Source organism: Zootoca vivipara, chromosome 4 (genome assembly GCF_965207765.1).
Source record: "Zootoca vivipara chromosome 4, rZooViv2.hap1.1, whole genome shotgun sequence".
NCBI classification, from domain to species: Eukaryota; Metazoa; Chordata; class Lepidosauria; order Squamata; family Lacertidae; genus Zootoca; species Zootoca vivipara.
In genome coordinates this window covers 47,437,512-47,463,261 of record NC_142587.1, presented here as the reverse complement: position 1 = coordinate 47,463,261, position 25,750 = coordinate 47,437,512, and the positions used below count along the sequence as shown (strand labels likewise).

Sequence of the window (25,750 nt, the reverse complement as noted above, 5' to 3'; positions counted from 1 at the left end):
TTGAGGATACATACCATATATATTTTTAAAAAATATTCATACTTTTGTAAGCAATACTTTACAGTAGACACCTCAAATCTACCATAGATGTAAAACTTAAAACGAGAAAAATTTAGGCTCTAATTTTTATACATATATTTATATTCAGTTTTCTATATATATTATATATATACACACACGCACAAGAGTATATATAAAATATATATAACCAGATTCAAAAAAATCAACAAAAATGGGGCAATGTACATAAATTCTTTTTAAAACTCAAACAATACAAAAACTTTAAACATTAAACAATTTTAATAAAAGTTTCTGTACAATGCTAAGCAGTTTTATGTACATATAGAAAATGTAATAGGAGTAGTGTTTGAAATTACAGAACTCCTTAAAATTTCAATGGCAGGTAATCTGGAAAAAATAACAGCATTCCATTCACAAATATTTTCAAGCAATAAATATGTATTTATAAATAGTGTAAATTTACATCAAGATTAGAAACAAAATCACAAATCTGAAGTTTATTCTTTAGTCTATGTGCAACCCATTTATCTTTGTGACTTGGCTGTTAATTTTTTTAAATTTCATTTAGGAAACAAAAAGTAACCATCATGGTTTCAAAACAAGACAGAATAACATAAAAGCAGTAAAAAAAAGAAAAAAGTATCACCTAACCTTTCACATTAAAAAAAAAGTGTAGCCCAAAGAAAGACTTAAAATTCTAACTACCTTACAAAGAAATGACCAGCTATGCTAGTACTTTCCAAGAGAAAACTCTGAAGGGAGGAAAAATAGATGAAACCAATTCATCAGCCCAGAAACAGAGAAATACAAAAGAGGTGGTCTTCAAGTCAGTAGTCTGTATAATGTTGCCAGTTTTGTCAGATATATACAAAACGTGGAATTTTCTTTTTAAAAAATCAGCTGAATGAGCTTTCTATATTTCAAATTCTGGAATAGGAGCTGTGCTCTCTCCTGTCCAGTTGGTTGACACTCCGCACTTGGAAGGTTGCATAGACACAGCTTTCAGCCAGCAGCCTTATGGGATCGCTACAAAAATCAGTGGTGCAGAACTGGGTCACTTCCTGAATATCAGAAAAGTTTTTATGTAAATGTCCTTGGAAAAATGTCAAGATGAAGATGATGGCAATGGAGGTGCCTGAAAAGAGATAACACAATACATTACCTTTTAAAAAGTTGTATTTACTGAACGTGTCTTCAGAAAGCGTTACTGTTCAGTCCAGAGTGGAAGTGCACTGGCTCATTGTTTGCTTCTTTATGTATCTGGATGCTGTAATACTATTTTCTGAACATTTCACACAGAACATTGTTTAAGGCTTCCCTTATTCAAAGGGTTTCCAAGTATTATTGACAAGCTTCAGTTTACCTTTATTCTTTGGGCACACATTCTGTAAATTCTCACCATCACACAATGGTTTGGACCCAAACTTCCAGTGAATGAGAACAGCATTCGTAGAACACACCTTTCCCATCTCTCCTTCCCTCTACAGTCCATGAATATCTGCTCTTGGGGTTGGCTAATTTTTTTGGATAGGCTGGAATAAGATACATTGGGCTACAGTGGCCCCCACCCTGACATGAACAGAGGAACGATATACGATCCAAGCCCATCCAACTAGAAGTAGCACTGGAGTTCTTGTTTTTCATTTCAGTGTTCTCTTCCAACCCATTCCATGCCAAAGTAAGGTCAATAAGCAACTTCCAACCTGTCTCCAATGCTCACATGCTTTCCCTTCCTAACACCAGACATTCCAGTTTTGGAACTCTAACTGAACAGGTTAAAAATTATTCCTTCCTGATAACAAATGAACTTCTTCAATCCATGTCCCTGAACCAGTGTTGTCAGGGTGCGTGCAGAGGCCTTTTTCAGTTCAAGGTTCTTGTATTAATTTACAAAGCCCTGAACAACTTAGGGCCAGGGTAGCTCAGGGATAACCTGAACCTTTGAATCCCAGCTCAGTCAACAAGATCATCTGCTGGAGCATTGTTGGTTATTCCCCGAGTTGGTGAGGCTCATTTGACAACAAAGAGAAACAGAGACTTTACTGTCATTGGCCCAGTCCTGTGGCATCCTCAGCCATCTTTTGTGCCAACTTGAAATCTTATTTATTCCACCAGGCCTATGCAGGGAATTAAGAGTACATCTCCCACAATGGTTTATTGATGGGCTTGTTTTTAACTGTTTTGCTTTTAAATGGTTTCTAGTTTGTTTGTGCTTTTATTGTATGGTTTTTATCTTTTTAATGTTGTAAACTGCTTTGATGTTTTGTGATATAGCAGTATATACATATTTTTATTAATAAATAAATAATAAATATTGGCTTATTCTGATACCTCATCAGTTGCAACTGAAGGATTCCCACATGCTTTACATCTGATATCCTAGCAAAATTAATGCAATTAATGCAATATAGTTGCTCTCAAGATTTTGCTTAGTAGTAAATCAATGAAATAAATTAACATGACCCAGGATTCTCCTGAAGTTCTAATTATATTATATACAGTAAGTGATTGCCTAAAGGGTACAAGTTTTTTTCTTGTAACAAGTAGAACATATAGTTACACAAACACAGCACAACCAGTATGTTCAAACTGTTGGCATATATTAATAAAGTACTGCCTCACAAATACAGTTTTACTTACTAATGTAAATTGGTCATAGATTTGCATCAGATCCTCCATTTTGTACTGTTCTAGCACCACAAAGTTTTCCAGATTCCCACATATCTTTCGTGCACAGTCTAAGCAATGTACGACATAGGTTTTTCGACAATTACTCTCATTTGTGACAAAAAGCAAATTGAAGACTTCCACCTATGGATACAAAAAGGAAGCAAAACTAAGTTGTAGCAGAATATGAATGTGACAGCAGAGCTAGACCTGGACTTAATTTGGCACCACAGGTCAGTCTAAATATCTTTCTTTGAAATTGAAGGCACAAAGAGCAACAGTAGAGTATAAGGCAGGTCATGAAATTAAAGGACTGTCTCTCCTCTTAAAGGGAAATGCCACTAGTCCGGTAACTTGAAATAGACCTATGTAAAAAACAAACAAACAACACTAGTACTACTATGGATGAAGTAAAGCCAGACCAAATAAATCAGTGGAGCAGATTAAGACAGGGACTTGGTTTGCACATAATGAGCCTTGGTTTCTTAAACTATGTTTTATTAAACAGTGGGTTTTTAAAAAATCATTTGAACCCTGCCCAGCAACTTACCTCCTCTGGTTTGCCTACTGCCAACAAACCACAATCTGAAGCCATGCTTTGCAAACCTTTCTTTTAACTATGTCTAGGCATTACATGTAAACCTAGCACCTTTCCTTAACTATGGTTTGTTTGATTACATCACCTCATGTGCTCACTAAGCAATATGCAATTAGCTGGAAGGAAAGTCAAATTCTGGAGAAATAACCCATGGTTTGTTTGATCATCTGTGGGGAAACTTGTGGTTATATCATTGGCCTGGTTCACATGACAGTGTAAGGTGAACTATGGCTTACTGGGACTGTGCAGGTGTGCGGAGTCACAGCTTCTTAGCTCCTCCTTGGTCATTTTTGCTCCTGCACCACAATGAGCTAAACCAAGTGTTGGCTTAACATGTAGCCTGAACCTAGGCTCGTGGTTAAGCTCTCTATTCACTAGCCACAAGTTGGGCTCATGTTTAAGCCATGGCTACAAGTTTGAAAGACAAGCTAACTCAGTGTAGGAACAAAAAGAACCAGGGAGGAATGATAGGATCCTGCATGTTTCTCAGAGTTGTGTGAACCAGGCCAGTTTGTTAAGCAAATTAGGATTTAGCATTATATCAAATTAGACCTGGTAGTTGCCTCAGTTCCTTCTGAAATCTATGAGGCAAGTTAGCCATGACTTGACTTGTGTTCCATCAAAATCCAAGTTCAACTAACTTAGTCTGAATAAAACCCAGTTATATACACATACAGCCACACCTTTGCTTCTGGAGCCAGAAGAAATCCAAGAAGGGTCAATTGCCCAGAAATTCAGAGTGAGATGATTTCTTCCACTGCAAGTATAGACCTTCTTACTATCTCTGTGATGAGGGAAACTAGAGACATGTTCTAATCCGGTATTCTCCTCCTTCAAACCAAGAACTTGCACAGTCTAAAACTTTCTGCTAGCCACTATCCATCCCTTAGCTTTCCTTGCTGTGCAAGGGATCCACAATGCACTTGCAGTTCTGGGATTGCATCTCTAAAGGAGAAAGATTTTTAGTGTTTCCCAGTATCAGCTGCATGACTAGTCTGCTGAATGGTTTTGACTGATTCAAATGAGCTAAAGATCCCATTCACAGAAGAAGAGGAGTGGGATACTTTACTAGTAAAGTGCAAACAATTGGGGAAAGGTCTAAGAGAATAAGTCAGAAATCAGATTTTAAAACTGCAAGCAAATATTAACCCACAGAACATACATATTTACTAACCTCACATATGCTACAGTAATGAGCTGGTTCTTCCTTTGTTCTCTCATGCCAAACAATCTCTTTTCCTGCAGCAATTAGAGCTTCCCTCAAAGTTTGACATTGCTTGAGAGTTCTCAACAGGCAATACCTGCAACAGATATTAGAATAATTCAAATTATTATTCATTTTAACACTGTTTTATGAATTTGTTGTTTGAATTTTAATGTTTTTAAAACTTTGCTACTATGAAAAGACAAACGACTGCCTCTCCTGTGGGATAAAGGAGTACAACAGTGGCATCACAGAAACATTTTCCCATTTTTATTGTCAAAATACACACATATTGAACTGTTCAAAAATAATAACCCCAATACATAAAAGGATGTCATTTAGAAAAAAAAGAATTAATAAATATACTTTCCCCCTACAAACCATATCTGTTAGTTTGTCCATTCATGGTATTTCCAATCCCTTAAATAACTAATAGTAGAAATAGTGGATATCCCACAATACTGAGTATTGTCCCGACAGCTAACAAAAAATGAACTATCCAACATACAAATTTTTAAAGGCACCTTCATTATATTATTTTGCAGCATTCTTAATGCATCAAATCTCAACCAATCTTTGTTATTTGTACAACTATTTGTGGAACCTGAACCCAGTAAATATGAACTTCAAGTCAACTCATAAGATAAATATACAATCTGATAATGTGCATTTCCAACAACCAAATATTCATTTATAAATTATGTTGATTTTTTTTGGATGTCCTCTACAATCAATGGATAATCTTAAATTGGGTGTTTATAATAACTTGGTCTAGGTATCTTTCCCATTTGATGTGGTTATGGTGCAATACAATTAAGCAAAGCATGTTTACTTGATGGCTAAAGATATGTAAAGTTCCTTCTGTCTCTACCAGTTTTAGACTTAGTTTTTGCACTTGCCTTGAAAGTGTTCAAAATACCACAAGTCTTATGAGTACATGCAAGAAGACTGCATAATAATAATAATAATAATAATAATAATAATAATATCCCTATCAATTCTCCCCCAAAATCCCCCTGCCCCTAACAATGGGATGGGGGCATCTTCAAGGCCTCTTTCTGTCTCCATCAGTCTTTTAGGGTGTCAATAAGAAACCACCACCAGCAGTATATCAGATGCAAAGAACCCTTGGAAACATAGTTCTCCAGGACCCCACGTTCAATAGTTACTTGACTCAGAAGCCCTGGAGAAAAATGGGAGCCATGGACTCCAGAGCCTAAATACATTCTAATGAGAGAAGTAAGAGAGCTCTGCCCCTCTCTCCAGCAGTTAAGTGATGAAGGGGAAAGCAAGAAAGCATGCCTGGTTGGCCAGTGATGGGCATATTAAACCAAGACAAGATGGCATAAATAGAATCAGGGCTCCCTTCATATTGGTAAGGCTTTTCAAAGTGTTTGCGTTTCAATCTTCCCTAGGTCAAACTGACCCATTACTAAAAACCTTTTTAAAAGTTAAACTGCCAATGGAATAAAAGTGATAAATGGTATTATATCCCTGCATTGCAGGGGGCTGTACAAGATGACCCTCGGGGTCCCTTCCAACACTGCAGTTCTATGATTCCAATAATGCTGGGCTCCATCACAATTCAAATTCTCCCCCTCCCACCAATCATATTTCAAATCGTTGCTGACAAAAGAGAAAAAATCAGTCGTACCTTAGAAAAGAATAGGGCTTTAATTGTATGACACGATAGCATCTAATCAACAGTATTTTCAATATACTAATCTCAGTTTGATACTTATTAATCCTTGACAATATTTAATGTGACTACCTTCGAGCTACTATTCAATATCTAAAAATGTATGCCCTCAGTGTTGTGTTTCTGCACATTCTACTTAACAGAAATATCGCCAAGTTTTTTCCCTTTTAAAGTTACTTTCATTCTAGACTCAATTAAAAAATAAAAATCTTAACAAAAAGCACCTGAAACCCAACCACTCCTGTATGACACAAAAACAATTTATAATGCAGAGTGATGGGGCCAGGGAGCATGCAAATGTGATTGGAAATTACAGCTAAGAAAGGTCAACACCATCAGCTAACGTATCTTTCTTTTGAGGCAGGAATGGAGAATTATTGCTCGTGTCTTTATTTAGGTGTAATCATTTCCTGCTCTTCTCTCTATTGTTCACTGTTCTGCCCCCATCTATTTCTCTGGTGCCCAAAGTATTGCAGCAGTGAAGAATTTATGCTCAGCACAGATGAGAGCTACTTAGTTGAGTTCCTCATTGTTTAATAACAGAAGATTCTATGAGATAAAATAATTTGTGATGGGAAATTACCAACCCTTAACCTCGAGGTCTGCTTGTCTGTCCTGACTGTTGGGGAACTTGGAAAGTAACAAATCTTTGTTTCAGATTAAAAGAACAGTGTAGTTAATGGCTTACTGAGACTGGATTCTGTCCACTGATATGCTCTGATATTTGTTCTGACTACCAATAGTGGAGAGTAGGCTGAATTAATGCTTGTGTGCCCCATGTATTTGGTTAAGTGACACATGCCTGATTATACACACATCTATCAAGAGAAATCCATGCCAGTCAAATAATGTTAGAGAAAGGCCACAACAAAGCAGACTGAGTGGCTGTTTAGGATCCTGGCTGGTAAGATACTTCCTGACAGAGGCTTCACCCTCAATCCTATTCTCCTTCCACAAGCCTTCCAAACAACCTGCAGAACCCCTAACTTCCTATTATCTTTTTAACATTGGATTTATTAGAATGATCTTCCTAGAACCACCTTTTGTTGTTGTGTACTTATAAGAGGCCACTTTACTTTTCCTGACACCTCTGTTGTTAGCTTTTATTTCCAGCTCGCCTTTTTTGTACTGCACTTGGTTTCTTCCATACTTCGGGTTCCTCCCTCTTTGAATGCTACCCCATTATCTGCTCTGTCTCCTTTTTATTTCTTTTAGAATAATGTTAGGTTGCATTTTAATTATAGGCTCTTTTAGAATGCTTAAGTTGTCTTCTAAATGCAACTTTTTTTCTACTGCACCAATGTCATTGCTGATAACTACATGAAAACATGTTTTGAGTAGTATTTAATTTATTAATTAATATTCTGAAAATGTGAACACAGTACGCTATATTATGGATGGGCAATTTTATTGAGTTGTACACTGAAATCTCTCTGTCTGTCTGTCTCTCTCATTTTTGGCAATTTAGCCGATAACTTTCTCCCCCTTCTTATTCCTTTCTGTTTTTTATAAACCGTCACATAATTCCCAACATAACTTTTTTTTTGGGGGGGGGGGGAGAGAGAGAGGGAGGGAGGGAGGGAGGGAGGGAGAGAAATGCCGTCATGTAAGGAGGGGACAGAGAAGGAGTGACAAGCATCCGCACCAGTCTGTCACCTGAGGAGGATCCAAAACTTGTGATAAAAGAGGCAACACATAGACCAATGAATGATAAAGGCATAAATACATAAATTCATAAAGCATAACAACAAAGCATGGTGCAAAACCACAATGTATTATTTAGAATAAGGTTCCTAACATCATAATCTCTATAAACAAAGCGAGTACTATAGTCTCTTAATAGTAACTAAAATAATGTTCATCTGGCAATGCAGTCTTTGAAATGCCTGTCGATGCCTGTGAACTGGTGCCAATTTATTTTTTATGTTTAAGATACTCTATCCAGAAGGGTTAAATTCTGAGTTGGTTCTCAATTGTTTTATTTAACCATTATTGTAGCTATCCTGTATCTTTAAATGTAGTTTGCTTCCTTATTCTAAATAATACATTTGTGGTTTTGCACCATGCTTTGTGGTTATGCTTTATGAATTCATGTATTTATGCCTTTATCATTCATTGGTCTACGTGTTGCCTCTTTTGTCACAAACCTGAGGAGGATCAGCAGAAACTTCACAACCTGTCACCAAGCTCTATAGCCAGGACTGTTTGGAAGGAGTGCAGAAAACAGTACCACACATTCTACAATCTTACTGGGAATTTAACTCTTACGCCTGAGAAGAGAGCCCCTACTGCTTCTAGTTAGAGGCCAAAGAAAATATTAGACACCCTGCCCTTGCGAATGGCAACCACAACAATCTGACTTTCAGATCCAGAGGATCTTTGTTACAGCTACTCACATACAGAACATAAAATCAGAACAGTGAAAGCCAGGGAGGGGGGAAGACTGCAGTAATTTCTAGTCCTTTAGTTAAAAGGGAAAACTGGTGTCGGTTCAGTAGGTGTTTCTACACTGCAATGCTGCTCACAGCCACTAGAGTGTAGTATGCTTGCTGTTGGCCAGAACACTTTTGTTTGTTTGTTTGTTTTTCTGGGTTTTCGCTACTGGTGTGGATGTGTCATCTTTTTATATAAAAGCAACTGTGGGGTTTGTTTACAACTGAAATGTATGTAAAATGGTGGGAATGATGGGTGATATGTTTATTTAACATTTTATTGTAAGTTGTACTTTGGTTGCATTATTCATTCAGAAAGGTGCCTAATATTTAAGAAACAAAACATATATTTAATTTAGCAGCAAAGGCAGAGTTATCATTAACATGTTGTCTTATCAAACTAATGCTCATAAACAGCCTCCAAGTGATCAGGTGAAGACTCAGGGCCTGCAACTTACAGCACATTTTCCACCAATGAGTCATGCCATTTTAAAAAATATAATTGGATATAGCTAGTTTGCTTCACCAAGAACTCGGTTCTTTGTACCTTTGTATCAATCAGTAAATTAAGGTAATAACTGTGTTGAATTCAACTAACATTTACTTAGAGTAGACCAATTAAAATTAATGGACCTATAGTCGTCAAAGTCATTAATTTCAATCGGTGTACTTCAAGTAAAAGTTAGTTGACTACAACCCTCTGAATTAACAAGCATAGTGATTTAAAATGTACATACTTGATCATTTCAAAAAGCTTTGGATCTGAGACTTTGATATTCCGTGCTATGTTCCAAGAAAGATGAACCATAGGTACTATTGACTTCACACTCTGCAATTTATTCCACTCGTACCGTTCTACAGCCAATTTATATTGACAGGCTGCAATAAAACAAAGAGAGAAAAGTAAGGGTACCAATTAGGTATGAAAATACCACTGTAGTTATTCTCAATTAAGAATATATATATATATATATATATATATATATATACACACACACACACACACACACACACAGTCACATTCAAAACCTCTGAGCAGTTTCAAAATGAATTATTTTGGTAGACTTTTTCATTGTGTATGCCACACCGAAATAGAAAACACAGGATAAATATGATAATGGCAGTTCTTTCTTTAGCAACAGATATAAGAACCAAATTGAAATTTTCTTGTCTCTTAAGTGTAGCCTTTTGTAAAGAAACCATATTTCTGCAGAACAAAAAATGTTTTTAATTGCCTCAAATATTGATAATTTGTGGCTTCATTCAGATATCACATTCTCCAAACTATGATTTGGGGGATTAGAAAAAGCTGTACATCTATCCTCCTCCTCTGGTATCCAAAGCAGCAAACTGTGGTTTGAGCAACCTCACCAACCTAGGCTTTAAATCACCTTTCAGTATTGGTCTGCAAGAAGCGCTTTTGCCAATTCAGACATCACAGCAAGCCATGGTCTGAGGAATCAGGATGGCTGATGGATGGCAATGTGCAAAGGGAGAAGGCATGTGTGCACACAGCATATTCACAATGAGGGACTATGACATCTGAATTGCTACTTCGTACAATCCTACTGGGTCTTAATAAGCAGAAAAATGAGTGAGCCCTTTCTTCACACATGCAGCCTGTTTGTTCCTCCCTTTGTACAGGGTGTGATTAAATCTGGAAGCCTCTAATCAACGACAGTTTCCTGTTTCGCCTGGGGAATTATAGTTACCAGTTTTGGAAAAAGACAGGATATCATGACAGGATATCAAACCATGGAGGAATACCCTAGCTCATTCCAAAGCTGGTAAGCATCTTCCTGGTTCAGACAAAATGAGACACTATACACTGGTACCTCTGGTTACGAACTTAATTCGTTCCAGAGGTCCGTTCTTAACCTGAAACCGTTCTTAACCTGAGGTACCACTTCAGCTAATGGCGGCTCCCACTGCTGCCGCCGCCGTGCAATTTCTGTTCTCATCCTGGGCCAAAGTTCTAAACCGGAGGTACTACTTCCGGATTAGCGGAGTCCGTAACCCGAAGTGTTTGTAACCCAAGGACAACTTCCTGGACTGTTCATGCCATGAAGAGGGAGCAAAGAGGCTGAATAAGAAAGCTTATTCATACTAGTCCTATTAAACTGAGATCTGATTATCTAAATGCAGACAAATCAGCTCATGTTATTCCATCCACAGACTCCTACATACATATTTGACTATAAATTAATTAATCCAAATTTGTTGTTACAAAGTTACTTTTGATAAAATTACGTTGAAGAGCTGACCTCAGAAAAGTCTGTATTTCCTCTGGATTTTTTTTCAGAATTATTGTTAGGATCTGGAATTGTCATATGCATTACTCTAGTTCATGCCCTCTGCAAAAATCACACAGTCAAAGGGAAGGGCTTATTTTGAAAAATGTGGGTGGTCTGTTGAAAGCTGTGTTAGTGCTTTTATGAAGTATTTGTGTAACAGTAAAGACACATCATCATACCTGTAAGAGGGCCAACATTCCAGGCAATATTGTTACACCAGCCAATAGCTTGAACCCAATGTACAGTCCCAGCATTTATCCACACCAAATCTCCAGGTCTCTGAATAAATCTATACACTGGGACATTGGCTTCATACAAATCTTCCAAATTAGGCCACCAAGAGCCCAAAAGAAAATTCATATTGTTTCTGAAACAGGAAAAGATGAACGTAAATATTTATCAACAGAAATATTCTATATACACCAAAAACATGTCAATCCAAAATGCTGTACACAACAAAAGGACAAAAGATTATTATAAATAATCTTAAGAGGTATGTTTGCTCAAACAGGAAACTTTCACTTTAGTGAACTGCCAAGCCAAAGTGAACTGCTACATCCTAATGTTTGCAGAACTTACAAACTAAATTAGGGGATTTATTGCACTAAGTACTATTTCTTTTAAAGCACATTGCTGCTTTCCAGGGATGCAGCTTCAGTAATACCCACTTTAGTTGCGACAGAATATCTGCTACAATCACTGGGCTTATTCACAACTGCTAGCTAGCTTTAGGGATGTCCAAGGGATAGGAGTTTTGTGCCTTTTTCTTTGAACAGTAGGCCCTCTTACCAAATCACATATAACCCTTTCTATCTAAAAGTTTGCCATGCAGTATGAAAAACCCCTCTTGAAGAAACACAAGCCCAAAAGCTCTCAGGCTAGCCCAGGGATGGGAAACCTGTCATCCAGGTGTTGTTAGATGAAAACTCCCATCGTCCCCGACTATTGGTCCTGCTGGCTGGGGGTGATGAGTTGGAACTTGCAGCAGTTCTTTAGATTGTAGCTGCAACAATGCATATCTACATTTCCACATCAATATTGCTGTTGCACCATAGCATATAGAAGGTGGCAGAAGACAGAGATGAAAAAGTAATATATCAGGACAAGAGTTGCTAACATATTTGGGCCAGTGTGCATATTTGGAATTTTTTAAAAAGTGTTGTGGGTGCCAGTCGCAAAGTGGCTGAAACGTGCGAGGCGTGGTATAAAGCAAAATGGTCTCTATGAGAACATGCTATAATGGCTACCACATCCAAAAAAACAAAAAAAGAGTCAGGACCACACAAAAGTCCAGGTTTGCCCCCTCCCCCAAAAAACCTTCAATGAGGGGAAACTATTGCATGCTTGTTCACAGAGAGAAGCCTTTTGTACCTCCGCTTCTCTTCAGAATGGAAGGAAGGGTGGGCAGCCAATGAAATGTGTGCATGTTCAAGGGGGCATGTACAGTGTAGAAGAAGCTGAGCCACTGCAAACAGTCTTTTGTGTGTTCTGGATTTTTGAGAGGATATTTTTGCAGACACCATAGGAAATACTGGTGGGCACACTGGTGTCCACAGACATCACAATGACAACCCCTGTACTAGGACAAACCAAGTAATATATCCTCCCAAATAAGCATCACAAATAGCACTGTTTAGAGACAGAGTGGATTGTGAAATAATTGGAAGCACAGCATATGGCGATGGAAAATACTGAACGTACTTTTCACAGAAGTCATTCATGACGCCCCAATAATTTTCTGGAACAACAAACCATTCACAGTCACCTGGACCTATATTTATATTGACTGAGCAAAAGTTGTTATTTTCTTGATGACCTGAAATTAATAAGAAAAAAACAAAACCATAATAGTGATGATCGATGTTTGCAGGGCACTATAAAAATATGGAGCATAACATGCAAACAAAAATGATAAGAGTCCTGTGGTACCTTAAAGATTAACAAATTCACTGCGGCATTTGATTTCATAAGCAATATATTATTTCATGTACCAGAATATGATTTTATTTCTTCTTAAGGTGTTGTAACATTTTTTGGTTGCTGTTCTGCAACAGACTAGGACTGGTACTATTCCATTAGTTTAATTTACAAATTAATACCCCACATTTCATATCGGATATTGAAGACATCTAACATAAATCAATTATAAATTAAAATATCTAATTGAAGGCAGTTGCAGTCAAAAAAACCTAATCAGAAGCTAGATAGATGTAGATAACAAGTCTCATGCAGGAAAACCAGAAGTTGAGCTGCCACAATGCACTTAAGCATCCAGGTGAAAAATGGGATGTTCAAAACTGCCTGAAATCAGAGCTGTCAGATTCTAGTACTTTTAAAACTTTAATTATTTCAGCAAGTTATAGGTTATATAATAATGGATACGAATCATAGAATTTAGAGTTGGAAGGAGGATACAGTATTTTAAAAAATTATTGTAGGAACTTTGATGCATAGTTAACTTCTGATGAAAGCTGCAGTAATATGCAACCATTACCAATTCATTTTACAAATGTAAGGAGGATTGAGACAATTACATACTCCTTGCTATTTATCAGATAACATTCTGAGACACACATGTTCCAAGCAAGCTTAGTGATTTAAACTGCAGCTCTAAATTTATATTTTATTTACTTAAGAAAATTTATATACCACTTGATTGTAATAAAACCTCTAAGCAGTTTATACAAGTATTAAAATAATCAACAAAACAGTTAAAGACACATCAAAACATTTTAATGTACACTAAGAAGAGATTAAAACATGTCAACACTGACACGCCTGGATAGGCTTGCCTAAAGAAAAATGTTTTAAGAAGGCCCCGAAAGGACCACAGAGAAGCTGACATGCCTGGTGTCAACAGGCAGAGAGTTCTGAAATGTAGGTGCTGCCACACTAAAAGACCAATTTCTTACAAGTGCAGAACCATTATTATGTGGCCAGTTCTGCAGAACAAAAGAGTCTATTGGGTACATATGGGGTAAGGTGATCCCGCAAGTAAGTGGGTCCCAAACTCTTAAGCGCTTTATATACCAATAGTAACAACTTGAACTTGGCCCAGTAACAACTCGGCAACCAGTGCACATCTCAGAGCAGAGGTGTTATATGTTGGCAGGGTCTTAATCCTGTCAGCAACTATGCTGCAGCATTCTGTACTAATTGTAGTTTCCAGGTTAAGCCCTGCAGGTACAGTAACCCAATCTTGCAAGTCACTTGCGTCTGAACTACTGTGATCAAGCTCTCCCGGTCCAGTAATGGCTGTAGCTGTTGTACCAGGCATAGCTGGAAAAACATGCTTCTAGTCACTGTGGCTACTTGGGCATCCAATCATCAGCATACAGGCAGAAACCTTTTCGTGTGGAGGTTCCATTCCTGGCCCCTGCGTGCACCGGCACAGCACGCATAAAAGGACCTGCACATTGGTGATGGCACACTGAATGCTCTTTAAATGGTCACTGCCTTACTAATGGCACCTTGCTATTAACTGCTCCCAGTGGCTTCATATAGATATTAAACTGCATTGGGGATAAAATAGTGCCCTGCAGTACCTCAAAGCATAACTGCCAGAGGACTGAGAAGCCCTCTCTCAATGTTACTGTCTGGACTTGGTCCTGTAACTGGGAAAGGAACCACTGTAACACAGGGCACCCAATTCCCACTCCATGGAGTTCGTCCCAGAGGATACCAAGGTCACTAGTATTGAAAGCCAGAGAGAGATCAGGAAGCAACTACAAGTTCTGCTTGTCCTCCTCTCTGTAAAGGTAATTCATCAGGGTGACCAAGAGTGACTTTGATGGAGTTTAGTGTGCAAGTATTTTTATTCTTCTTTATATAGTACCATACATGCACATGATGCTTTATAAAGAATGAAGTGGTAGGTCCCTGTCTCAGGGGGCTTAACATCCATAAAACTAAGGAAGCGAGGGAAATTGCGCCTTGGGTAAATAGGGAAAGAATATGCAATTATTCTCAGCTGCAATGGATATGGGGAATAATGAGTTGTCAAAAGCATCATTTAAAAGGTGGGGATTGAGGAGGAATTTGAAGAAAGCAATAGAAGTGGCATCACAGACATTCTATTGGAGGCAATTTCATGCATAACAGGCAGCATGGAAGAAACAGCAGCCATTCTGAGGGGAACAGGTGGTCTTTGAATGGCTGAGGGTGATGGTGTAGATTCTAGAACAAGTGAAGGGATATGTGGGATGCAAGGGCTGATATAAAGCGACTCAAGGCCATGGAGGCGTTAGAACAGGGGGTGCCAACCTTCTTAGACCAGCAGGCACATTTTGATAGAGTGCTACTGCTAGTCACAAAATGGCTGTCAAGAGGCAGGGGAACATAACACGTCATGGCATAGTGCAATGTTAGAGAGAGTGCAGTCACTGCTTCCCCCCATCCCACAACAATCTTAGGTTTACCACAGGAAGTTGACTATGTCCTCCTCGTCCTAACTGTGAAGAAAAAGCTATTAAAGGCAAAAGAACCTTATTTACCCCAGTTCCAATCACTAAACCACAGCCTAGGTTGCCATGCAATTAAGCAGTCTATAAACTGTTGATGAAGAAACAAAGCATAACTATCTGCACCCACTTAACTGAGAGTAAGTCCCATGAAACACAGAGACTTACATCTGAGGTAGACATGTATACCACTGTACGGTAAGTTAACTTTGCAGTGAATTCTTAATGTGCGCCTGGATATCCCTTCCTGCACAGCAGGAGACATGCCTAAGCCTCTTTGCAAAGTTTTCATATTCTGCATTTACCATTTGGGGAGTGGATTATTTCACATTCACCTGAATTTATTGTGTGGCAGAAAAAAAATTATTGGAAGAGAAAGCCAGCAGTCAGGCTAACTCATTTTCACAGAAATTGCTTCTAAGGGCATCGAGACATTTTACTTCCTGACAATCTTTCTAGGAGGGGAGGGAAAGCTCAGAGTCTGGAGCTCCTTCCTGTTGGTGCAAATGAAGGTGCTACGTTAGTGATCCCCACATTAAAAACTAAAGAAAAGCTGACTTCCGCTCGTGCCCGTGGGAGTTATGGCTGACCCGTACCATCACTCCCGACCCCCATGGGGAATTGGGCGGCTGCTAGGGGAGTAAAGCAGTCTCCCCACCCTCCCCTCCTGGGTCTTTCAAGATGGCGATTGCTCGTACTTGATTGTCGACGCGGCAGGAGAGGCGCTCCAGTATAAGAGGGGAACTACGGGGAGGTTGGACTGGACAAAAAACCCACACAGAAGAACGATGTTGCCTCAAATCTCGTTTGCTGCTCATCTCAAAAGCTGTGATAAGAGAGGAGATAACACCTAGAGGATTTGATGGGAAAAGATTGGGAATAGAATGGATTATGAGGAAGATTTGGACATTAGAACTAGGATGGCAGGGTGAAACGTTATTAAGAATCCCCAGACTCTGAAGCATGGGAAGTCAAAAAATTGTATGATTTGGCATAATATTCGGTTTAATTGATTGTATTTGTATAATTTGAAATAATTGATGTGATATAATTGGTTTGTAATTGGAAACTTTAATAAAAATTGTTTATAAAAAAACCCTAAAGAAAAGCTAGTGAAGTATCCTGTAGCAGACAGGAAGTCGTCATAGGAACTTAAGGAGCTGCATCATATAGCCAGAGCAGCAAGAGCAAGAAGAATGGATTTTTATCCATTTATTACTATTGATTTCATTTACAACCCACCTCCCCCCCCCCAAGGGAGTCCAAGGCACCTTTTTAATTGTTGGGTTTTATTAGTGATATTATGCTACACTTGTTGGAAACTGAAATCAGTGGCAATATTATATGGTCATCATTGCGGTCAAAGAGCCACTACGAAAGTAGCTGAAAGCACTACTAAGAAAATCTTCAGAACCAATAGGATGTATAAATGCATAATTCAGAATTATTAATGAAAAGTAAAGTTGCAAAAAGAAGACAGAACAATTGAGAAATTGTAAAAATGAAGAGGTGTTTTGTGTCAGTATGTAGCACTCCACATTACTCACCTGGTGTTCTGCTGCCTGGCACCTTCATATACAACTGGACTGTATTCATTCCCAGGATTGTATGACCAACATGACTGAGGAGATTTCCTGCTGATACCACCCGCACAAAAGCAGGAAGCTTTGTAAGTTCATGAAGCTGTAGCTTCCACCTGTTGTAAAACAGCAAATTAATCCATGTGGTATTTGGAGACGCAAAAACCAATTACATTACTTACACATTTACACAAGTAAAATCTATTGACCTTTTTGGGATGCTGGATCAGATAACTAATTTATACTGTCTTGATTAAGCCTTTTTCATGAACAAAAACCCAACGCCCAGCCACAATAGGCTGTGTAGGATCTCAGAATGGTTATGGTGGTTTGCTGGTTATGAGAACTAACGAATCCAACTGCTCTCTTTCACTGAGAGCCTCATGCTCTGCTTCCATCTTCATCCATTTGGTACTCCTGTGGGTAGCCAATATACTGGATGTATTGGTACTCCTGTGGGTAGCCAATATACAGCAAAACTTACACCAGACCTTACAAAAGGTTTGGCTTGCCTTGGGAAAGATAAAGCAACTATCAAATCCAATCATGTCAAATCTAATCAATCTCTAGGACCATAGCCTTCATAGTTGACGCCACACTGGACACCACTCAATTCTCCACAAGAGCCATGGCAGCAGCAGCAGCAAGACATACCCTGAGATGCTGACACACAAGCATGCACAAGGTCATTTGCCTGGACCTTTCATGAGCAGAAAGCTGTTTGGTGATTACACCTTAAAGAATATGTTGGCAGACCCCAAAGAAGAAAAGAATACAGTGTCCACCTCATACATGAGAAATGAAAAGTGATAATTTCACAGAACAACCTTCCCATATCAGGCACCTTCACACTCCTTTTGTATATCCATAACCTCAGGACGAAGCAGAGCAATCTAGAGTTTTGGAACTGAACCTCACCATGTCTCTCCTCTCTTTACATTAGGCTCAGGTGAGGCAGTGAGCGTGTGAGATCAGTGTTCAGAATCAGTACAGTAATGGATAGACTAGGAAACGGAAGCCCAATTCTACTAAAACAGAAATTATTTCAGAGTATGGTTCATATGCACATGAAGGTGCTGTTCAACCTGTTCTGGATAGTCCTGCATTCCTGAAAAGGACCAGATATGCAGTCTGTGGAAGCTTGTCCCTTGAAGGTCCAGTGTTATTAGAGTCATAGGGTGCCTGTCACTGGATGAGGCTAGTGTGTTGACCCAGGGGGTGCAGCTCAGTAAAATTTAAGTTAATAATACAATCCATGAAAAATATTCAAAGTTTGGTATCCTGAGAAGATTTAGTCCCCTATGGTGACTATATACATGTAGCTTTACTTACTTTTTGTCATCTGAAAGATCAATGTTGGTCCCAAATTTGATAGTTTTAAAAGGTCCTTTTCTCCTCCTCCCAGAACTATAAAATAAAGATTAATTATAGTTATAAATTTTAACTAATGGTTTTTAAAAAAACCAGCATCTTAAAATGTGACTTTCATAGCCTGTGTATATTTTAAACCTAAGTGATCACCATGAGCTAGGAATGCATTTTTGTGTGAAAGGGCTATGAAACAATGTAACTATATATTTTGAAGTCAATTTGTAAAAATTTGGTAATTCAATTTTAAAAAAAAATTCAAAAGAGAAACCATTTTGTTACTGAATTCAGATTACGGTACTTTGACTAAGCATGTGCTATTAGGTACCCTGTTCCTTAATTCTAAGGGTTTGTCTACCTTACCCTGCAACTATTTTGCAGCTCACTGATTGGTGAATCTTGGGGTTCTAGTAAAAAACAACAACACAGATTCTACAAGGCTACAACTTTGTTCATGCCTGTGCTGGGAGCAATAGAAAATATATTCACGAGTTATGCATATACAAGATTAGAAATTGAAACATTAAGAATACAAAACACACAACACATATGTATCCAGACATTAAAAAATCAATGTAGTTCTGGAAATATATGTGGCTGAGAAAACCTCTTCACCAGGTAAGGTCTGAGGCTTCTACATTTCTTTCCATTGCAGATTGTGAGTCGATGTATTAATACACTTACTCTATCGCTTCTCCTTTCACTGTGACCCAATTCATACATGCTTCCAGTTACTTCTATGTGGTGTAATCCCATTACACAGGATGCATGCATGTGAATACCAGTGGATCACATTGGTCTTGACCACATTCTCTCACCTCGCCAAATATGTGGAAAAACCACATGTAATCAACCCCACCCATTCTGTAGTATAGATTGTTTTAAGAAGCAACTCCTATGCTGTTGGGAGCACATGTGAAGGGAACCTACTGAATTCTATCCACTCACTTATCAGAAGATGTTGATTCACTATCTGAATGGTCCTTATGGTGACTTTTTTTCTCATTTTCCTCCTGCAAAAGTCAAACATTAAATTTTTTAAAAATCAAATTCTACAAGTATTTGGTAAACATAAACAGTAAAGTATGGAACAGCTATTGATACCTCTATGAAAAGTGATTTTACTGGGAGATGCCTAAAGTCATTGCCTCCTCTTTTGACCACAAGAAAAGCCACTTAGCTCATGAAAGGCTTAGTTTACAGGATAATTTTAATCAACTTAGTGAACAACCATAAAAATATCACCCCCTGAGCAGCACCCACATTTTCTTCTTCTTCTTCTTCTTCTTCATCATCATCATCATCATCATCCAGCAAAATATAAATACACAATAAATAAAAACGCAAAGGCATCAGTATATTTATAATTCCAACAATAAAAAACCTACACACACACACACACACACACACACACAGAGAGAGAGAGAGAGAGAGAGAATACTAAATGTAGGGCACCCTCTTCATACAGTTGATCTGATTTGCACTATTCTTTCTTGCTTCTAATTCTAGAATTGTGTTAGTTAATGGGAGATTAAACCCAAAGCTGACCAAGGGACCTGTGGAAGCAGCAATAAGTGCCACTGTATCAATAATATGGACCTCCCAGCAGGTTGGCACTCAGGCTGTTGGGTGCCCTCTGGTATACCCACAGAAAGCTCTGTAGTTGTACATGTCCCACCAGCCACGTTCTGGAAGTGATTTGCAGGAGAGAAAGGGAGAGCATTTCAGGGGCATGTTGAGAAGAATGTGGAGCCAAAAGATCCTAAGACTTCATTTCTCCAACAGGTCCCTTAAAAGGGCCCAGATCTACTCCTGCCCTGGGTTAGTGTAACCTTTTTTTCTCCCAAGTATGTCAACTGGAGTGGGGGGAAAGGAGAAAAGAGAAAGAGGTCTCTGCCCCAGCCAGTGTTGGCCAGTGGGGAATTGGATGTGGTGGTTGCTCCACTACAGAAGCTCCACGTTTTACTATAAACAGATACAGTATAACATATAAAAAACCAGAAAACCTTTGAGACATTCCTTTTCATCTAACAGTAATACATTTGTCCAAAAACCATTCAGACATGTGTTTCATTTCCCTACATTTCCCACTTGAAAAGGTGGGGCCCCACTCATGAGCCACCCACAGTTCTATTCCGCTCAATGCTTTGATGCATTCTCTGATCTTTCTAGCTTACCTTTTTGCCCTCAGAATCAAAGAGGCTGAATGCTTCTGGAAGCCCCCACCCTCCAACAGCGATGGAATTATCTAGGAGAACACAATGCTGGCTCCCTTCTTCAACCAGCAGACGAAAATCTTCAGTGGATTTCCCATTTCCCCCATCACCATTGGCAATCTAAAAAAATCCCATTTGTGTCCCTGATCAGCCCAACAAAGTACTATCAGAATCTCAGAATGTACCCACCCACCAAACCAGTCCAGCTTTCAATTCTTTTGTCGCCATTTTTTGCCTTGCTCACAACCCCTGTTGGTTTTTTCACATTCTTCCACCATATGTAACCCCAGGAAACATTCTCTCAGTAAGTATTTTAGATTTAATATTACAATGTCTATCTTTGTTTCTCATTTCTTACTGCAAGCAGTAATCTAAACCCTCCCTTCCAAATAATTTCACACAAATAATTTCAAAAAACAAGGTATTTTAGCCACCTTGATTATCCTGCTGTAAATGACTGTACATATTCTACTGTATCTCAAAAACCTATGCTTTTGGAGTAAAGTTAAGTGTGCATATATGATGCAGATCAGGAACAGATCTTAATTGACAAATAAATTATAATACCCTACTTACCCTTAATGATTCCTGGAATGAAGAGGCCTGGTACTGTGCATATTTAGCAATGGTAGTTTGAGATTTACTGCTTTCACAACGCCATATTTTCTTTGTTCCAGTGGTGTCCCAGTTTTCATCCAATGGTTGTAATAGCTGTGTCCTTACTTCTACTAAGTGTTCATTATTAGCTTCTACCAATGTTTTGGTAGAGAAGAGTCCTAGATCTAGGGAACAAGCATGTACTTAAACTGAGAGCTCTTTTGCATGCACTACTGTTGCATGAACAGCAGAGATAAATGAGTTAGCAAGCTAAAGCTTTAGACAGTACTAGCTATGAGCACATTAATACATGATCAATTCAATAAATATTTCTCAGCTGAATCAAAACCTGTTTAACAGTTTCAGGTTTCAGAAAACTTTCTTCAGCCAAATCTCCATTAAAAGGATGATAGATTTCACAAAGGAAAAAGCTACCAAAACCTGTGGCAGATGTCCAGGACCCTACTCAGCAGAATCAGCAGGAGAACCCCTCAGTGCAGCAGAACTGGCTCACCATATTTTGAAATAAGTGACATAATACACATTACCATCTAAAGGCCAGGAGAGCAGAACACTGTAAGTCCAGAGTCTAAAATTGTGTACTGAAGTATTGGTTAGAGATCAATAAAAATTACTGAGCAGTTTGAATTTGCAGAATTAGATAGGCAGTTGAGTTCGTAGAACATACCTTACCAGTTCCAGTTCAGTACATTTTTACTGTTTTATGCAGTGGCCACTAAAATACATGTTACCATAAACTATATGAAAACAAAAATACAAAGACAAAGTGATCTGTAAGTACTTTAGGAGGACCCCCACTTCTAAACATTTGTATTACAGAAAAATATCTAAATATAGAGCCATGCACAATTAAATCATACTCAGAGTAGACCCTTAAAAATCAATGGACAAGTCAACAAATTTCCATGGCCATACTCTGCATCTGACTTAGTTGAATACAGCCCAAAGTAAATCTTTCTAGCTCAAACTTACCTAATTTAAGAGCTCCAGCAAGGCCACGTATTACAGTAACAGGATTGTTTGGATTTGTACAAAACTGATGTAAAGGTGGGAAGAAAGCATCACGCTTATTTTCCAACTACATAAGTAAAGAGAAAGTTCAGTATTAATGCAAGGAAATAGAATGCAGAGTTGTATCAGTCCCTTGTCATAATGCTTCCTAACAATTACATGCATCATGGCATGGCACTGCTACTCATTAGAAGTTATTTATGGGTTGTTAAGGATACTTCAAGAAGTATACTTAGATCAGTATTTTTTTTCTAAAAAATGTTTAGGGGTATTCTCATTTTGACTCAAGAATACCACCATTTTATAGTTCAAATTGGGGGGAAATAAATACAGTAAATGGACAAAAGTACAAAGATTCACAAAATGTTTAGAGATATGCATACCCCTGCGTACCCCCAGAAAAAAAGCACTGACTAAGATGATATGCAGAAAGCAGGAGCAGCTCATCATGCAACTGTTCTGCAATGATTCAAGATGTGTGCTCTCTAGTGCTGTGGTTGTTTTTTCCTAGATGCTATAGAAAAAGTACTTATTGCCGTATTTAGAAAGTTATAAGGGTATGTAATAGGAATATGTTGGCAACTTAAATATTTATCAGAGACAGAAACAGATACATTATCTGAATTCTAGAATACAAAAAGGTAAGCAGACAATGACTGCATTTGAACATCCTGCTATACTATAGTTGTGTGAGACCAAATGAGTCCAGCTTCGTGAGTCCTATTAGGCTCACATAATATTTTGCTTCTATTTTTGGTTTGTAATGACAAACTGTGGTTGACATTAACTATGGTAAAAGTGTAAAGCAAGGGTGGAGAATCTGTTCCCTCCAAACGTTGTTGCACAATTTCCATCATCACTAAATACAAACAGTGCTTGTTGGATCAGCCAGTTGGAGTCTAAAAACATCTGGAGGACCACAGGTTCCACAACCCTGGTTTAAAGCAAGCCCACTTCAAACCATGGTTTTTGAAACTGAATGGTTTGAACTAACCATAGTAAATGTAAACCAAAGTTCTGGGTCTGGCTTTGTGGAAGGAGGGGAAGTAGATCTGGGAAGGAGGGGAGGTAGATCTGGGAATGCACAGATGTGGGAGGAAGCTACGGTAGGTTTGTTCACAGCCTGCTAAACCATAGTTAATATCACATACAAACATAGACACTGAAAGATTTATTCCATGTTATAAACCTGCATTTCCAGGTGGTTTCCAAAACAGGTATTAAAATAGTGGCCATGAGCCTGATGAGCTCTTTTTGTTCAGCAGAGTTCCTATCTCTTTACAGTATTTGCATTTAATAAGTCATTCTGCTTTATAAACCACTTTGAAAAGCTGTTTGAAATGCAGCACTGGGAGGTAGGTAGAAGGCAATATGCTTTGTGAAAAATGTTTGATGCGTACTAGGCCTTTTATAAACCTAAAGGGTTTTATAGCAAGAGTATTTCTAGAAAAACATGATCAGCATATAGTCTTTTATTTTAAAAGGCAACAAAATGTTCTTACAACTATCTAAACGATACTTACATAAATACTAGGTGTAGGTGGATTAAGCTTGTCCTTTGGCAGGGGAGGATATGGAGGTGGTGGTGGTCTTGGAGGAGGACATTTATCCAATAAAATGCTACTGTTAGATAAGCCATTTTTACCCAGATTCCTAAGAAGAAACAAAAACAGTTATACAAACACCTGATAAATGCAGAAAATTATCAACCTTCAATTACTATACATACAATTTAAGTTCAAAAGTGAACTGATTATCATGTGATACACAAATACAGTACAAGCATACATATATATGAGCTTTTTATATTTACTTAACTATATTTTCTTACTTCCTTTGCTCCCTGAATTTGAGTTTAAGATAAATTTCAATAGCAGTTATCTGAAAAATAGATTATTAACCTGAAATATTAAGTAGATTATTTTCTCCATTTTAAGGAAAATTTGTTCCCATGGGGCTGTATCCAATGTTAGTTCTACTCAGAGCTGATGAACCCTAGTTAAGTCATGTCCATGAATTTCTTTGGTTTTTACTCTGAATAGAACTAATGTTGGAGGCAACTCTTGGAAAGTTGGAAGACATCTAATTAGGTTCAGAGAGCATCAACATAAATATATTCATAGGTATCAGTGCACTCAGAAGATTATGAAGCAGAGGAAAGGTAGATGCGTGCATCTAGTTGTGAAAGCAAAGAGCTAACTGGGAGTTTCATTCACCTCCTCATTTCATAGCCCAGAAGGGAGGGATAGAGAAGAACAGTAGGAAAGAAGGTAGATAGCAAAGAAAACAGCTATGTGACCACCTGTGCAGTAGATCCTTCTGACAGAATACAGGAAATCACATGCACATCAGTGCATGGGCACACATACACGTTCAAAAGGGTCTGCATTCATACAAATATCAGTTATGCCATGGCTGGGGGTGGTGGAAAATAAAAAAACAACAAACAGCAAAACTGGTATTACAATAAATCTATTAAAACTAAAAACAAGAACAATTGTAGTCACTAACTATGGTCTGATCCACATGTCACTTTAAACCATAGTAAAACTAAACTGTGGTTTAAAGGTGAACATGCAGCTGAAAAGTGCACACCACTGAAAGTGTGGGTCCTTTGCTCCACCCCCACTCTTACAGCTGCTGGTTTAGTGTAATGCCTGAACCTGGTTCATGGTTTGTTTCTTTCCAAATAAACCTTGATTTTGTTCATGGCTTACCAGGAGAGGTGGTAGAGTGAAGTGCTACGTGGAATGAACTCATGAATTTCAGCAGTGTGCTCTGGCATGATGCACAATCACATTTTAAATTTTGTTTAGTTTGACTATGGTTTACTGTAATGTGCAAATGAGCCCTGCCGTGTTTTGCAGATCTCATGAGATAAGCTTTATTCAATTTCAGAAGTTTTGTAGCATTATAGAAAATGTCTAGAATGATAAATATGCTGCAGGGTCTTTTTTGACATCTCTAGAAACATTCTATTTTTATAATATTTGATGTGAGGTAGACAAAAGATTGAATTAAATAGCTGTGACTGCATATAGCAAAGAACAGATGAAAAAGAAGTATTTGGGGAAGGAGTAGTGGCTGGACATCAGCATTACATTATTATTTTTTACTTATACAAGCCAGGATTGAACTTTTAAGCAGATCACGATCAAAACACGCTTCCCCAACCTAGTGCCCTCTAGATATTTTAAACTATAACTCCCACCAGCCCCATCCAGAATGGCCAATGGTCGGGGGTGATGAGAGCTGTAGTACAACAACATCTGGAGGGCACCAAGCCGGAGAAAAATAGTCAAAAAGAAATCTTTCCCATCCATATTCGCATAGCTGCCAAGTTTTCCCTTTTCTCGCGAGGAAGCCTATTCAGCATAAGGGAAAATCCCTTTAAAAAAGGGATAACTTGGCAGCTATGATATTCAATATCAAAATTCAATATGCTGCTTCTCTCCAAAGCAAACACCAAAGCAGGGGGTCCATTCTATGCTGACTATGGTAACAGGAGATCATCCTGAGAACTGTCACCACCACCACCACCACCACCACCACCACCTCCCACCTTCCTCTCAAATGAGCCCA

At 38.3% G+C, this 25,750-nt stretch overlaps 1 protein-coding gene across 6 annotated transcripts in view; it reads right to left on the bottom strand.

Moving 5' to 3' along the window:
- The window catches only part of KDM6A (lysine demethylase 6A), a 104,997-nt gene continuing 79,247 nt past the window's right edge, over positions 1-25,750 (bottom strand). For 5 of the 6 annotated variants that reach the window (XM_035114894.3, XM_035114895.3, XM_035114896.3 and 2 more), the window contains 12 exons: positions 23,692-23,821; positions 22,130-22,235; positions 21,116-21,321; positions 19,272-19,336; positions 18,288-18,362; positions 16,923-17,071; positions 12,617-12,731; positions 11,095-11,282; positions 9,359-9,500; positions 4,461-4,587; positions 2,662-2,832; positions 1-1,156 (listed from right to left, as the gene is read on the bottom strand). In XM_035114894.3, coding sequence (XP_034970785.3) covers positions 1,127-1,156; positions 2,662-2,832; positions 4,461-4,587; positions 9,359-9,500; positions 11,095-11,282; positions 12,617-12,731; positions 16,923-17,071; positions 18,288-18,362; positions 19,272-19,336; positions 21,116-21,321; positions 22,130-22,235; positions 23,692-23,821 — 1,504 coding nt within the window. In that variant the 3' untranslated portion in view covers positions 1-1,126. Of the gene's footprint in view, positions 1,157-2,661; positions 2,833-4,460; positions 4,588-9,358; positions 9,501-11,094; positions 11,283-12,616; positions 12,732-16,922; positions 17,072-18,287; positions 18,363-19,271; positions 19,337-20,500; positions 20,660-21,115; positions 21,322-22,129; positions 22,236-23,691; positions 23,822-25,750 lie in introns of all 6 variants that reach the window. The other variant, XM_035114900.3, reaches the window with a different exon arrangement.